The sequence below is a fragment of the Hemitrygon akajei genome, chromosome 22 (genome assembly GCF_048418815.1).
Source record: "Hemitrygon akajei chromosome 22, sHemAka1.3, whole genome shotgun sequence".
NCBI lineage: Eukaryota > Metazoa > Chordata > Chondrichthyes > Myliobatiformes > Dasyatidae > Hemitrygon > Hemitrygon akajei.
In genome coordinates this window covers 62,120,059-62,134,277 of record NC_133145.1, presented here as the reverse complement: position 1 = coordinate 62,134,277, position 14,219 = coordinate 62,120,059, and the positions used below count along the sequence as shown (strand labels likewise).

The 14,219-nt window shown below is 44.6% G+C and overlaps 2 protein-coding genes across 8 annotated transcripts in view; one reads left to right on the top strand and one right to left on the bottom strand.

Annotated features, from left to right (window-relative positions):
• Positions 1-1,844, top strand: part of c22h17orf75 (chromosome 22 C17orf75 homolog) — a 30,522-nt gene extending 28,678 nt beyond the window's left edge. The window contains exon 10 of the mRNA XM_073026431.1: positions 1,030-1,844. Within this exon, the coding sequence (XP_072882532.1) occupies positions 1,030-1,251 (222 nt within the window). The 3' untranslated portion in view covers positions 1,252-1,844. The remainder of the gene's footprint in view (positions 1-1,029) is intronic.
• The window catches only part of rhbdl3 (rhomboid, veinlet-like 3 (Drosophila)), a 56,134-nt gene that overhangs the window by 10,412 nt on the left and 31,503 nt on the right, over positions 1-14,219 (bottom strand). For 6 of the 7 annotated variants that reach the window (XM_073026433.1, XM_073026437.1, XM_073026439.1 and 3 more), the window contains 3 exons: positions 11,596-11,696; positions 7,948-8,008; positions 3,827-5,894 (listed from right to left, as the gene is read on the bottom strand). In XM_073026433.1, the coding sequence (XP_072882534.1) occupies positions 5,623-5,894; positions 7,948-8,008; positions 11,596-11,696 (434 nt within the window). In that variant the 3' untranslated portion in view covers positions 3,827-5,622. Of the gene's footprint in view, positions 1-3,826; positions 5,895-7,947; positions 8,009-11,595; positions 11,697-14,219 lie in introns of those variants that run through there. The other variant, XM_073026438.1, reaches the window with a different exon arrangement.

Sequence of the window (14,219 nt, the reverse complement as noted above, 5' to 3'; positions counted from 1 at the left end):
CTGATGGTCCTCTGGTTTCCCTCTCCTGAAGTCTACAAGCACTTCCTTGGTCTTATTGACATTGAGTGAGAGGTTGTTGTTATTACACCACTCAGCCAAGTTTTCAATCTCCTTCCTGTTTGCTGATTCATCACCACCTTTGATACAGCCCACACTAGTGGTGTCATCTGCAAAGTTGTCTAAGGTGTTGGAGCTGTACTTAGCCAAACAGTCATAGGTGCAAAATGAGTAGAGCAGGGAGCTAAGTACACATCCCTGTGGTGCTCCTGTGCTGATGGAGATTGTGGAGATGTTTTTGCCAACCCGAACTGACTGGGGTCTACAAGTGAGGAAATCCAGGATCCAAATTGCACGAGGGGGTATTGAAACCCAGGTCTTGGAGTTCACTGATTAGTTTTGAGGGGGATGATGGTATTAAATGCTGAGCTGTAATTGATAAAGAGCATCAGGTGTATGCAGTCTTTGCTGTCCAGATGTTCCAGGGCTGTGTGAAGAGCCAATGAGATGGCACCTGTTGTGGACCTGTTCCAGTAGGCAAATTGGAGCAGATCCAAGTCGCCACTCAGACAGGAGCTGATGTGCTTCAACACCAGCCTCTTAAAACACTCCATCATTCTGGATGTAGGTGCCACTGGGTGCAGCCTGAGTGCACAGCCTCAGAGATGAGGAGAAATTTCAGTCTGTGGAATTCTTTGCCACAGATGACTATGGAGGCCAAGTCATTGGGTATACTTAAAGTGAAGGTTGAGAGGTAATAGATTAGCTATAATAGAATTACAGAGCAGACTCAATTTACTTGAATGGCCTAATGGGCTTATCATGACAATCTCCACTAGCTAGCTGTGTTCCTTGACTTTCAGTAACCAACTCCGCACAGCCAGAAACCAAAACCTTGAACCACCTGGTCTCAAATGCCCAATATCAGACCCGCCAGTATCTCAGCAATGTGGCAACTGGCTCGCGGTGTGAGCCCTGCATTACCGTTTTCTTCCAGTCTGTTAACTCTCACCCCTCCTTGCTCTCGCTCAGGCCATCCAGGACATGAACAGTCTGAAGCGGTACATTCAGCAGGCGGAAATGAGCAACTACGCCCTGTTCAAGTGCTTTGTCTTTCTCAAGAACTGCGGCAACGGGGACGTCCTGCTGCGTAACGTGAAAGTGGAGCATGTCAACATGCCCGAGGCTTGCAGCGTGGTGAAGGTGCTTGAGGAATTCATGTACGAGGAAGGTGTGATTACCCCCACTAACTAACAACGGATTGTGTCAGACATACTTTAACAAAGACTTCTCTCTGTACAGTATATGTTGTGCTACTTGAGGAGGAACCTCACTGTCACCGATATTGTATTTGTTTGGCAATGCAGAGATTCAGATATTTATTCCTATCAGAAGAGGTATTGGGGTGGGGGGACGAGAGAGAAAGAGAGGAACAGTTTTTTTTAAAAAGGGGATTTATGAAAAACTGATCACTGGAAAATATAACATGGTGAACTGTAGTTATTTTCCTTGTCTGTCATTAATAGAGTTGTTACTCTGATTGTTTAGAAACATGTAGAGTTCAATTTTACCAAAGTTTATCAACCAAAACACTACTTGAAGATTCGGAGACACATCCACATTATGAAACATGCCCACACTAGTGTGTTATTAATTAATTGTAAATAGTTGCTGTGTGTTCTAGGAATCTGTCTGGTTAAAAATGAAAATGTACCCTGGTTTGTTCAGAATCCAAATAGAAATTCAATGTTGGATGATTTTTGGTTGTCGATCTGTCTGCTGCTGTCAGTTTTATATTTTATTAAGGGATGTATATCTCTGAATTAATTAAAGTAGATGCTTTAGTATGTGAGCTTTTACTGGTTTTTAAAGATTAGCTTTATTTATCGCATGTGCATCAAAACATACTGTAATGGGGCGTGTTGTCAGTGCCAGTGACCAACACGGTGTTTGTCTAGTGATACAGTACAGAGTCCGCTCTTGCAGTCCTTCGAGCCATACTGCCTCTGCAAACCCCAATTAACATTAATCTAATCGCGGGACAATTTACAATGACCAATTAACCTGTCCGGTACGTCTTAGAACTGTGGGAGAAAACTGGAGCACCTGGAGGAAACCTACGCGATCATGGGGAGAACGTACAAACACAACGGCAGGAATTGAACCTCGGTCTTCCAGTCACTGGTGCTGAAAGCGTTTTTGCTAACTGCTGTGCTACCATGCTGCCCCAGGTACTGCAGAGCACAGACTGATGCTGAATATGATCCTGCAAAGGTTCAGGACAGGAGAATGGTAGAAATGATCCTGAGTATTCTGTCCTACCGACCCTCCCCAAACATCCCACCTCCATCCCACAAGTTACTTTCTGGAGATCAGTGATTACTGATTTAAAATAAAATGAACACACTCCAAAAATTTGTTGAGATAGAAAAGTCCTTTAATAGGACTGCATTCCTGGAATGCTGGCTGCCAGTATTGCACATACAATCAGTGGTCACGTAATTAGATTCGCCTGTACACCGGCTCATTAATGCAAATATCTAATCAGCCCATCATGTGACAGCAACTCAGTGTATAAAAGCGTGCAGAAATGGTCAAGAGGTTCAGTTACTGTTCAGACCTAATATCAGAATGGGGGAGAAATGTGATCCAAATGACTTTGACTGTAGAATGATTGTTGGTGCCAGATGGGGTGGTCTGAGTATCTCTGAAACTGCTGATTTTCACACACAACCCAGTCTCTGGAGTTTACAGAAAATGGTGTGAAAAGCAATAAAAACATACAATGAATGGCAGTTCTGTACATGAAAACACCTTGTGAATGAGAGAGGTCAGAGGAGAATGGCTAGACCGGTTCAAGCTGACAGAAAGGTGACAGTAACTCAACTAACCACACGATATAACAGCAGTGTGCAGAAGAGCATCTGTGAGTGCACAACACTTTGAACCTTGAAGTAGATGGACTACAGCAGCAGAAGACCATGAACCTACGCTCAATGGCCGTGTTATTAAGTATAGGAGGTACCTGATAAAGGTGCCACTGAGTGTATATTTACAACACAACCTGTCCACTGTCTCACATTTTATGTATAAAATTGCTGTCATCGTTTGTTCTGTTCTGAGTTGTGATACAGTTTTGTTTAGTGAAGGAAGATCTAAATGCTGCTTGGTGTGAGATGGCACAGTGGTTAGCACAACGCTTTACAGTATCAGTGACCCGGGTTCAATTACCACTGCTGTCTGTAAGGAGTTTGCACGCTCTCCCTGTGACCGCGTGAGTTTCTTCCGGGTGCTTTGGTTCCCTCCCACAGTCCGAAGACGTATGGATGAGGTTAATTGGTCATTATAAATTGTCCCACGATTAGGCCAGGATTAAGTAGGTGGGTTGCTGAGTGGTGAGGCTAAAGGCCCAGAAGGGCCTATTCTGCACTGTATCTCAATTATAAGGCCTTAAGATATGGGAGCAGAATTAAGCCATTTGCCCATTGAGTCTGCTCCACCATTTTATCATGGCTGATCCATTTTCCCTCAGCCCCAATCTCCTAGCTTCTCCCTGCATAAATAAATACAAGAAGAAAAGAGACAAAATACACCCCCCAACAGACTCTGCTCATAGATTTGTGGGGCTTGGATCATCCTTCAAGTGGGAGGGTAGGTTTAGACTGATCTTAGAGTAGGTTAAACAGACACCACAACATCGATGGGCCAAAGGGCCTGTATTGTGCTGGACTGTTCTGCTTTTTGACTAAATTGATATTGACAGATAGAGCAGATTTTTAGAAATTCCTTTAAACTTTTTAAAAAAAAAATTCTGCATTTTAACTGTAGATTTGTTCAGTGAGGTTTTCTGTTTATTGTGATGTATTGTCCATAAGATCATTGTCCAGACCGGTCAAATTATCTATAGACCATCATCGCAAACCTTATTTACAGAGTTTGGACAGTTATGTACAGTTGGTAAAACCTTATCTATAGAAGTTAATTGGCACTCGGAGACTGAAGTATTAAACAGGTGAGTGTTACAAAAAAGGACAAACATGAGAAGTAAATGTACCATATGTTTGCTCACTGTAATAGTCGGGATGCAGTGCAGCTTGTTAACTGGAGTTGAGAATCTCCAGGAGGACCACAACCTTATGGTTTTGGAGACCTGCATGCCTCATTGACCTGGAATGTGTTGGCTCCTGGTAGGATCACCCATGCCAAACAGGTCAAAGGGTCGAGGCCAGCAAAGAGTTGTCCACTGGTCCTTCTACATCTGAATGCAATGGTTTTCCTGAGTCTCCACCCGGAACTTGCATGAATGACAGGAGTGAAAACTGAGAGGAAGCTACTGATACAATGAAGGAAGTCCTGTACACCCAGAGATGGAGGAGCTTCCTTGCTGCCCTGAACACCAGCAGTCTAACAGACAGTAAGTAGCTGTTGAGAACTCCACCAGCAGATTTCTAAATGGCCCATAAACACTACCTCATTATTCCTGTCTTGTATTAGTTATTTAACTTACTGTAAGTTTTATATCTGATTCTGTACTGTTGCTGCAAAACAACAAATTTCACGACACGTCAGTGATAATAAATCTGATTCTGATTCCCAGTGTAACACAGCCCTACTGATACCTGCCTGGAGTGAGAGCCTCAAGAAGGCAGCATCCGTCATAAGGAAACCCTCATCACCCAGGACATGCCCTCTTCTCATTGCCACCATCAAGGAGGTGCTACAAGAGCTTGAAGACCCACACTGAATCTTTTAGGAACAGCTTCTTCCCTCCACCATCATGTTTCTGAGCAGTCCATGAAATATTCCTAAAAGGCTGAGTATGGGCCTTCAGGCTTCTGTATCTCCTCCCTGATGGTGGTAATGAGAAGAGTGGAGCAGACTCAATGGACCAAATGGCCTAATTCTGCTCCTATGCTGAAGCATGGCCTTAGTGATGGAAGATGTCCTCAATAGTGGGTTTGCCAGTGCCATTGATGGAGCTGGCTGAGTTTACAGCCCTCTGCAACTTATTCCGATCTTGCGCAGTGGCTCCTCTATACAGACAGCGATACAACCAGCTAGAATGCTCTCCACTATAGAAATTTGCTAGACTCTGGTGACAGTCCAAATCTCCTCAAGCTCCTAATGAAATATAGCCGCTATCATGCCTTCTTCATAATTGTATCAACATGTTGAGCCCTGGATAGATCTTCACCCAGGAACATGAAGCTGCTCTGCTTTTCCATTGCAGATCTTGTTGTTACGAGCTTTAGTTAGGCACCATTCAATCAAATCCCAATGTCCATTTATCCACCTGTTTCAATCAGTTAAAAGTGATGTCCAAAGACATCGGCTTTGCAGAGCCTGTGATTGGGGTTCAGTTCCCGCTGCTGTTTGGAAGGAGTTTATATTTTTCCCCCGTGACCATGTGAGTTTCCTGGTGCTCCAGGGATTTCCTCCCACGTTCCAAAGGTGTACGCGTTAGGGCAAGTAAGTTGCAGGCTGCCCCCAGCACATCTTTGGACTGTGTTGGTTGTTTGCGCAAAATGACACATTTCATTGTATGTTTTGATGTGCATGTGACGAATAAAGCTAAACTTTAAAGTCCGGGTTGTGATATCATGCTGGCTTGACCAGTCCTGAGTATTAAGCTGGGGGAAGCATTCCGATTTCTAGGAGACTGTAGGCGAAGATGTTCCAGAGGATGGCAAAGAGCACAAAGACGATATAGGCGAGGACAAAGATCCACCAGATGGACTGTTCGTGGAGTTTCTGCTCGTAATTCCTGAGGATCACCACTCCCAGCGTGATCCCCACCAACACTCCGCCGAGGTGAGACACAAAGCTGGGATGGGCACAGGATGGGTGGGCGGGTGGGTGGAATCGCAACCAGACGGCACGGCCAAACTCCAGACTCACTGAAAGGGAAAAGGAGACTTGTATTTCCACAGTGCCAACCACAACCTGGAGGCTGGACTGTTAACAGACAGAGAGGAAGTTCTAGCAAAGCTTGCAAAGTGACCTGAGTTAATAGGGAAAGGTTCAACAGAACAGGACTTTAGCATCAGGACCATAAGACATAAGAGCAGAATTAGGCTATTAGTCCATCCAGTGTAGGTGAATGAGGGGAGATTTGATAGAGATATACGAAATTATGAGGGGTATAATCAGGGTAAATGCTAGCAGGCTTTTTCCAGTAGGTTGGTTGAGACTAGATCTGGAGGTCATAGGTTAATGGTGTAAGAACAATAGCAGATGGAATTTAGTGCAGGCCAAGTGTGAGATGTTGCACTTTGGGAGGACAAACCAGTGCAGGATTTACATGGTGAACTGCAGGGCACTGAGTGCGGCTGAACAGCGGGATCTGGGAATACAGGTTCGTCATTCTTGTTAGTAGCGTCACAGGTAGATAGGGTTGTCAGGAGAGCTCTTGGCACTTTGGCCTTCGTAAATCAAAGTATTGAGTACAGCAGATGGGATGTTATGTTGAAGTTGTATAAGACATTGGTGAGGCCGAATTTGGAGTGTTGTGTACATTTGTGGTTAGCTACCTATAGGAAAGATGTAAATAAGCTTGAAAGAGCGCAGAGAAAAGTTACTGGGATGTTGGGGGCCTGAGTTAAAGGGGAAGGTTGAATAGAACAGGACTTTATCAGACCCTAAGACATAGGAGCAGAATTAGGCTATTTGGCCCATTGGGTGTCGGAGACTGAGGGGAGGTTTGATAGAGGGACAGAGAGGGTAAATGCAAACTAAGCTTTTTCCACTGAGGTTGGGTGAGTCAAGAACTGAAAGTCATGCTTAACAGTCAAGGTAAATGTTTAAATTTAAAAAGAGAATGAGGGGGAACTTCTTCACTCAGAGGGTGATGTGAGAGTGGAAGGAGCTGATAGTGGAAGTGGTGGATGAGGGTTCATTTGTAACATTTAAGAGAGATTTGGATAAGAACATGGATGGGAGAGGTATGGAGAACTGTGGTTTAGGCGTAGCTCAATGGGACTGTGCAGATTAACAGTTTAACATGGATTAGATGAGCCAAAGTTAATGAGCACACCTTCCTGCCTCACTGGATGACCCATATGAAGAGGGTGAGGCTTTGGAGAGAGTGGGTGGATGAACAAAACACTGGATGGTATCTGGACGTGAGTATGGGAATGTGAGTATGGCTCCCGTACTCGATGTGCGTGAACTGATTGCACTGATCTGCACCCAGTGCCTGACTCAGCCCGAACCGCTGAACCATCAAAGGAATACAACGTGATCACTGTTCAGATGCAATATTTCATCTGGTGTCGTATTCAGACCTCAGGGCATCCCACAGGGCCCTGAATTTACCCTCCTGACAGCAGATGATGTATAGTCTTTCTTGTGCAGGAACAAATCAGCACATATGGTTCTAAAAGACATAGGGGCAGAATTAGATTATTTGGCCCATCGAGTCTGCTCCACCATTCCATCATGGCTTATTTATTATTCCTCTCAACCCATCCTCCTTCCCTTTCTCCTACTGTCCACTCTCCTCCTCTCCTATCAGATTCTTTCTTCTCCAATCCCTAACATTCCCACCCATCTGGTTTCACCTTATCACCTTTCAGCTAGCCTCTTTCCCCTCCCCTCCTCACCCTTTTATTCATGCATCTTCCCCTTTCCTCCTCAGTCCTGATGAAGGATCTCAGCCTGAAACATTGACTGTTTACTCTTTTCCATTGATGCTCCCTGGCTTGCTGAGTTCTCCAGTATTTTGTGAGTGTTGCTTTGGATTTCCAGCATCTGCAGACTTCCTTGTGTTTGTGGTTTACAACCTCATTCTCCTGCCTTCTCTCTGTAACCTTTGACGCCTTTACTAACTGAAAACCTCTGCTTTAAATATACCCAATGTCTTGGCCATCACAGCTGCCTGTGGCAATGAATTCCATAGAGTCACTAGCCTCTGGCAAAAGAAATTCCTCCTGGGCTGTGTTGAATACTTACTACAAATCATGGCAATTCCCATCCGGATCAGTTTGAACTGACATCTCATTCCGGACCAGTTCTGAAAAACATAAAGCAACGTTGAGCAGTTTTACAGCACTTCCAGTAGTGACGGAGACAGTCCTACCCCTCATGTAAAATGCACCGACAGGGGTTGGCCTTTGTAAGTCACTTAATTTTTTAATGTTAAAATAGGATTAACGTAGTATGGGTGGTTGATGGCCAGGCACATGGTTGACAGAGAGATAGAGGCTACGTAGGAGGGAAGGGTTAGATTGATCTAGGAATAGGTTAAAGAGTTAGCACAACATTGTGGGCCAAAGGGGCTGTTTCTGTACTGTTTGACTCTATGATACAGAAAATGTAGAACTGTAGGAAAAAACCTCACTGAATTCCTTTAAGGCATGGACCCTTACCATTAACCTAGACCCCTGATTGGGTACCCCCACTGTAAGGGAAGCTACCGTCCCCCCTCGATCTACCCTCTGTGCGGTACTGCCCTTCCTCGGCCATTCCATCCTTCTTTGGTCAAACCCTCACTGGCAGCTCAGTAAAACAGCCGAGGAAGGAAAACTACACTGAAAGCTTCAAAGCTCAAAACTATACCTTTCCACACCAGGCCATGGAGATAACTAGCGGATAGGCGATAAATAACTCTTCCCCGTACCACCCAGAGTGTGAGACTAAATAACGCTGTAAATTTCATTTAGCAGGCCTATGGTGTGTTGGCCTTCTTTAGTTGGGATTAAGAGCTGCACAGTAAAGTTGTAGCTCTATAAAACTCTGGTTAGACCACATCTGGAGTATTGCGTTCAGTTCTGGTCTCCTCATTATAGGAAAAATAGATTTATCAGGATGCTGCATGGCAGGGGTCATGAAGTCTGTGAAGTTACCATAATTACAGAGAAGTTTCTCAGGAAACTGAAAGGTCTGAAGGTAGATAAATCACTTGGACCAGATGGTGAACACCCCAGGGTTCTGAAAGAGGTGGCTGAAGAGATTGTGGAGGCATTAGTAATGATCTTTCAAGAATCACAGATTCTGGAATAGTTCCAGAAGTCTGGAAAATTGCAAAAGTTACTCCAATCTTCAAGAATGGAGAGAGGCAGAAGGAAAGAAATATAGGCCAGTTAGTCTGATCTCAGTGGTTGGAAAGATGTTGGAGTTAATTATTAAGGATGAGATCTCAGGGGACTTGGAGGCATATGATAAAATAGGTCATAGTCAGCATGGTTTCCTCAAGGGAAAATCTTGCCTGACAAATCTGTTGGAATTCTTTGAAGAAATAACAAACAGGATAGTCAAAGGAAAATGTTATGTACTTGGATTTTCAGAAGGCCTTTGACAAGGTGCCACACATAGGATGCTTAGCAAGCTACTAGCCCATGGTATTACAGAAAAGATTCTAGCATGGATAAAGCAGTGGCTGATTGGTAGGAGGCAAAGAGTAGGAATGTGTTGGGACCGATTCTCTTTACGTTATATGTCAATAATTTGGATGATGGAATTGACGGCTTTGTTGCAAAGTTTGTAGATTATACGAATATAGGTGGAGGGACGGGTAGTTTTGAGGAAGTAGACTACAGAAGGACAGGCAGATTAGGAGAATAGGCAAAAAAAAATGGCAGAAGGAGTACAAATTCTGGAAGTGTACGGTCATGCACTTTGGTAGAAGAAGTGAAAGGGTTGACTATTTTCTAAATGTAGAGAAAATGCAAAAAAAAACTGTGGCACAAAGGGACTTGGGAGTCCTTGTGCAGGATTCCTAAAGGTTAATTTGCAGGTTGAGTCCGTGGTGAGGAAGGCAAATGTGATGTCAGCATTCATTTCGAGAGGACTAGAATATAAAAGCAAGGATGTAATGTTGCTGCTTCATGAAGCAATGGTGAGGCCTCACTCGGAGTATTGTGAGCAGTTTTGGGTCCTTTATCACAGAAAAGATGTGCTAAAACTGGAGAGGGTTCAAAGGAGGTTCACAAAAATGATTCCAGGCTTGTCATATGATGGCTCTGGGCTTGTATTCACTAGAATTCTGAAGAATGATGGGTGACCTCATTGAAACCTATAAAATGCTGGAAGGCCTTGCTAGAGTGGATGTGGAGAGAATGCTTCCTATGGTGGGGGAGTCTAAGACCAGAGGACACAGCCTCAGAATAGAGGGGCGTCCTTTTCAGAACAGAGATGAGGAGGAATTTCTCTAGCCAGTGAGTGGTGAATCTGTGGAATTCGTTCCACAGGGATCTCTGGAGGCCAAATCTTTATGTATATTTAAGGAAGAGGTTGATAGATTCTTGTTTGTCAGGACTTGAAGGGATATGGGGAGAAGGCAGGAGATTGGGGCTGAGAAGAAGATTGGATCAGCCATGTTGAAATGGTGGAGCAGATTTGATGGGTCAAGTGGCCACATTCTGCTCGTCTATCTTATGGTCTTATAGCCTTACATATAGCTAGGGAGCCTGAGACTTTTGCATGGTTTTGTAGTAATTTTATGTATTACAACGTACTACTGCCACAATAAAAAATGAATTTCATGACATATGTGAATGATGATAAATTTGATTCTGATATGGGTCTCTATTGTGGGAAGGGGGCAGGGAGAGGGGAATCATGGTTGGGAAGAGGGGAAGGGAGAGTAGAGTGAATGGGAAGCACCAGAGAGACATTCTGTAATGATCAATAAATCAATAGTTTGAAATCAAATGACCTTGCCTGGAGTCTCAGGGCTGGGTGTATCTGCACCCACACCACCCCTCCCCCCGGCAGTCTTTCTCTGACACCTGTTCCAGCCCCTTCCTGCTGTGCTTCACCCTCGCCATTCCCAAATCCTTTGCTCCCACCAGATTTACAAACTCACTCTCCGCTCCACATTGACAAACACAGACTGTGCAGAAGTCTTAGGCACCCTAGCTGTATATATGTGCCTAAGACTTTTGCACAGTACTGTAGGTCGCGAGCGTGCTAGGGCTTTTCTCTTTGGAGAGAAGGAGAATGAGAGGTGACTTAATAAAAGTGTACAAGATGATAAGAGGCATAGCCAGCACCATCTTTCCAGACACAAGAGGTACTGCAGATGCTGGAAATCTAGAGCAATGTGCTGGAGGAGCTCAGAAGGTCAGGCAGCATCTATGGATGGGAATAGACAGCCAACTTTTTGGGTCAAGACCCTTCTTCCCAGGGCAGGAGTAGCTAACACAAGGCGGAGTAAAGTATAGGGGGAGGTCAGAGGTTTTTTTAAACACCGAGTGTTAGGTATGTGGAAATTGCTGCCATAGATGGTGGTTGAGACAGATACATTAGGGGCATTAAACAGACACTTACAGTAGATCGGCATACGGATGAAAGAAAAATGGATTAGATTGATGCAGGTGTGCATGTAGGTTGGGGTTTGGCACGTCAAAGTGGCCCGTAGAGTCTGCTGTATGTTCTGTGTTCACACTGTATCTCGGTACGTGTGACAATGATAAACTAATTCGAAATATGACTGACTCTCGTTCTGTGTCTCTGGTGACTAGCCACCACAGGTCTACGGACTCTGTCTGTGGAAGGTAGGTAAGGTCTGTGAAAGATCTGTTTGTTTACAGAGTGTGTGTGGCGTGGATCCTGCACTCTACTCATCGAAAAACACCGGGGCCGGGTGCGTCTCATTACCATGGCTACGTTGGCCAGATGTGCAGAGATGAGTGCGTAAACTCCTCCCGAGGAACCCGCTACGGGCGCAGTCATGTCTGCCACCGATACGCCCAGTGAACCTGATGAGAAGGGGGAGAAGGCATCAGAAACCCAGAGAAACATTCACTGATCTTGTACCTTTCGTACCCATGGCTTAGAGCATAAACCCACGTACACTTCCTCATGCTGCATTTGCCTTCCTTAACACCAACTCAACATGCAAGTTAACCTTTAGGTGATCCTTCACTCAGACTCGCAAGACCCTTTGCACCTCTGTCTTCTGAATTTTCGCCCCGTTAGAAAATAGTCCATGCCTTTATTCCTTCTAGTAACTACACAACCGTACACTTCTGGGCGCTGTATTCCATCTGCCACTTCTTTTCCTAGTCTCCCATTCTGTCTAAGTCCTTCTGCAGACTACCTGCCCCTCAACCTATCTTAATATCATCTTCAAACTTGGCCACAAAGCTACCAATTCCATCATCCAAATCACTGACATATAACGTAAAAAGAATCAGTCCCAATACCAACCTCTGTGGAACATCACTAGTCACCGGCAGCCAACCGGAATAGGCCCCCTTTGTACCCTTGCTCCCAAATTTCTCACAGCCAAAGAGGCAGGTCTTGTAATGCACACTTAGTGGTTACCTCCTGTACCTAATAAAGTGGCAACAGAATGTACGTTCGTGGTCTTCTCGTGCTGTAGCCCATCCACTTCGAGGTTCGATGTGTTGAGTGTTCAGAGATACTGTTCTGCACGCCACTGTTGTAACCCGTGGTTATCTGAGTTCCTGTCACCTTCCTGTCAGTCTGACCATTCTCCTCTGACCTCTCTCATTAACAAGGCATTTTCATCCACAGAACTGCCGCTCACGGGATTTTTTTTTTGTTTTTCGCAGCATTCTCTGTAAACTCTAGACTAGAGACTGTTGTGCTTGAAAATCCCAAGTGATCAGTAGTTTCTCAGGTTTTCAAACACCCTGTTGGACACCAACAATCATTCCATCATCAAAGTCACTTAGATCACATTTCTTCCCCATTCTAATGTTTGGTCTGAACACCTGAACCTCTTGACCATGTCCGCATGCTTTAATGCATTGAGTTGCTGCCATATGATTGGCTGACTAGACATTTGCAATAGCAACCTATTATTTGTTATTATTTGCAAAAACAAATAACAATTTGTCGAATGGTAGAAGCTGAATCATCTGCAGTTCAACATCAGTAAGACAAAGGAGATGGTGATGGACTTTGGGAAGACTAAGCCTGCACTGCTCCCTGTTACTATTGATGGTGAGGACGTGGATGTGGTGAGGACCTACAAGTACCTGGGCTGCACCTGGAGCACCAACACAGAGGCAGTGAACAAGCAGGGCCAGAGTCACCTCTACTTCCTGAGGAGACTGAGGTCCTTCGAGTATGCAGGCCTCTCCTTCACATGTTCTACCAGTCTGTTTTTGCCGGTACAATCTTCTATGTGGTGATGTGCTGGGGCAATGATACTGACACACTCAATAAACTGATTAGAAAGGCTGGCTCTGTTATAGGAGTCAAATGGGACACACTGGAGTCTGCGGTAGAACAAAGGACCCTCTGGAAAGTCCTGACAATTCTGGATGATATTTCTCATCCTTTGCATGCCATCTTGGCTGAACAGAGGAGCACTTTTAGTAATAAGACAACTGCACTTCTCCTAAGGGCGATATGAGGCCATTCTTACCCTTGGCCATTAGACTCTATAATGAGTCACCTATAGCTGGGGAAGTGATCTTGTTATCTTTGACTTGTACATCTTATTTTTAAGGTAACTTATTTTTATTCTTTCTTACTTCTCTTCTAATAATCGTGTATCTGTGCACTTGTAATGCTACTGTGACACTGTCATTTCCTTTGGGATCAATAAAGTTTCTCTCTATCTATCTAACGTGCAGGTGTACGAGTATACTTAATAAAGTGGCCACTGAGAATAAGCACCCCAGCTAACTGGGACACAGGTAGATCCCATAACTTGCAGAACACATGCTTACCAACTGGCATACCATCAATATCCTGACTTTGTGCAATGACACACAGATCCCAGGTGCTGAAGGTAATCTATTCCTGTCTCTTTACAAAGCTGATTGAACACTGATTGCTGCAGTCCTCCCGACAGGCGCCCAGGTCAGGCATTATATTCATCAGGCCAATATTGACAAACTGTTGTCAATTCCCCTCCTCCACCGACAATCCATCAGCAGATGTCAATGTGTACTGCCTTCTCACTCAATTATGTGGGACACAAACAGACCAGACCATTGGGATTAACAGGCACATACAGTGTTTCTACTCAATGAGACTACTTCACCCCATCTTCCTCTCTGTTCCATTCTTCTGCTTGTGGTTACCAGGCTGTGAGCTCCAGCTGAATGCGATAGTGAGTTCCCCATCCCCCCCTCCTGGTGAATACATTTCTCTGAGTTCTTTACTGTATTCAGTGGTGTTTTGATCACTCACTTCCACGACTGTTACACCCCGTCAGCCTGTCTTCCGCTGTTACACTCATCAGTCCATCCTTGACTGTTACACCAATCCTTTCTCGACTGTTACACCTGTCAGTCCATCCT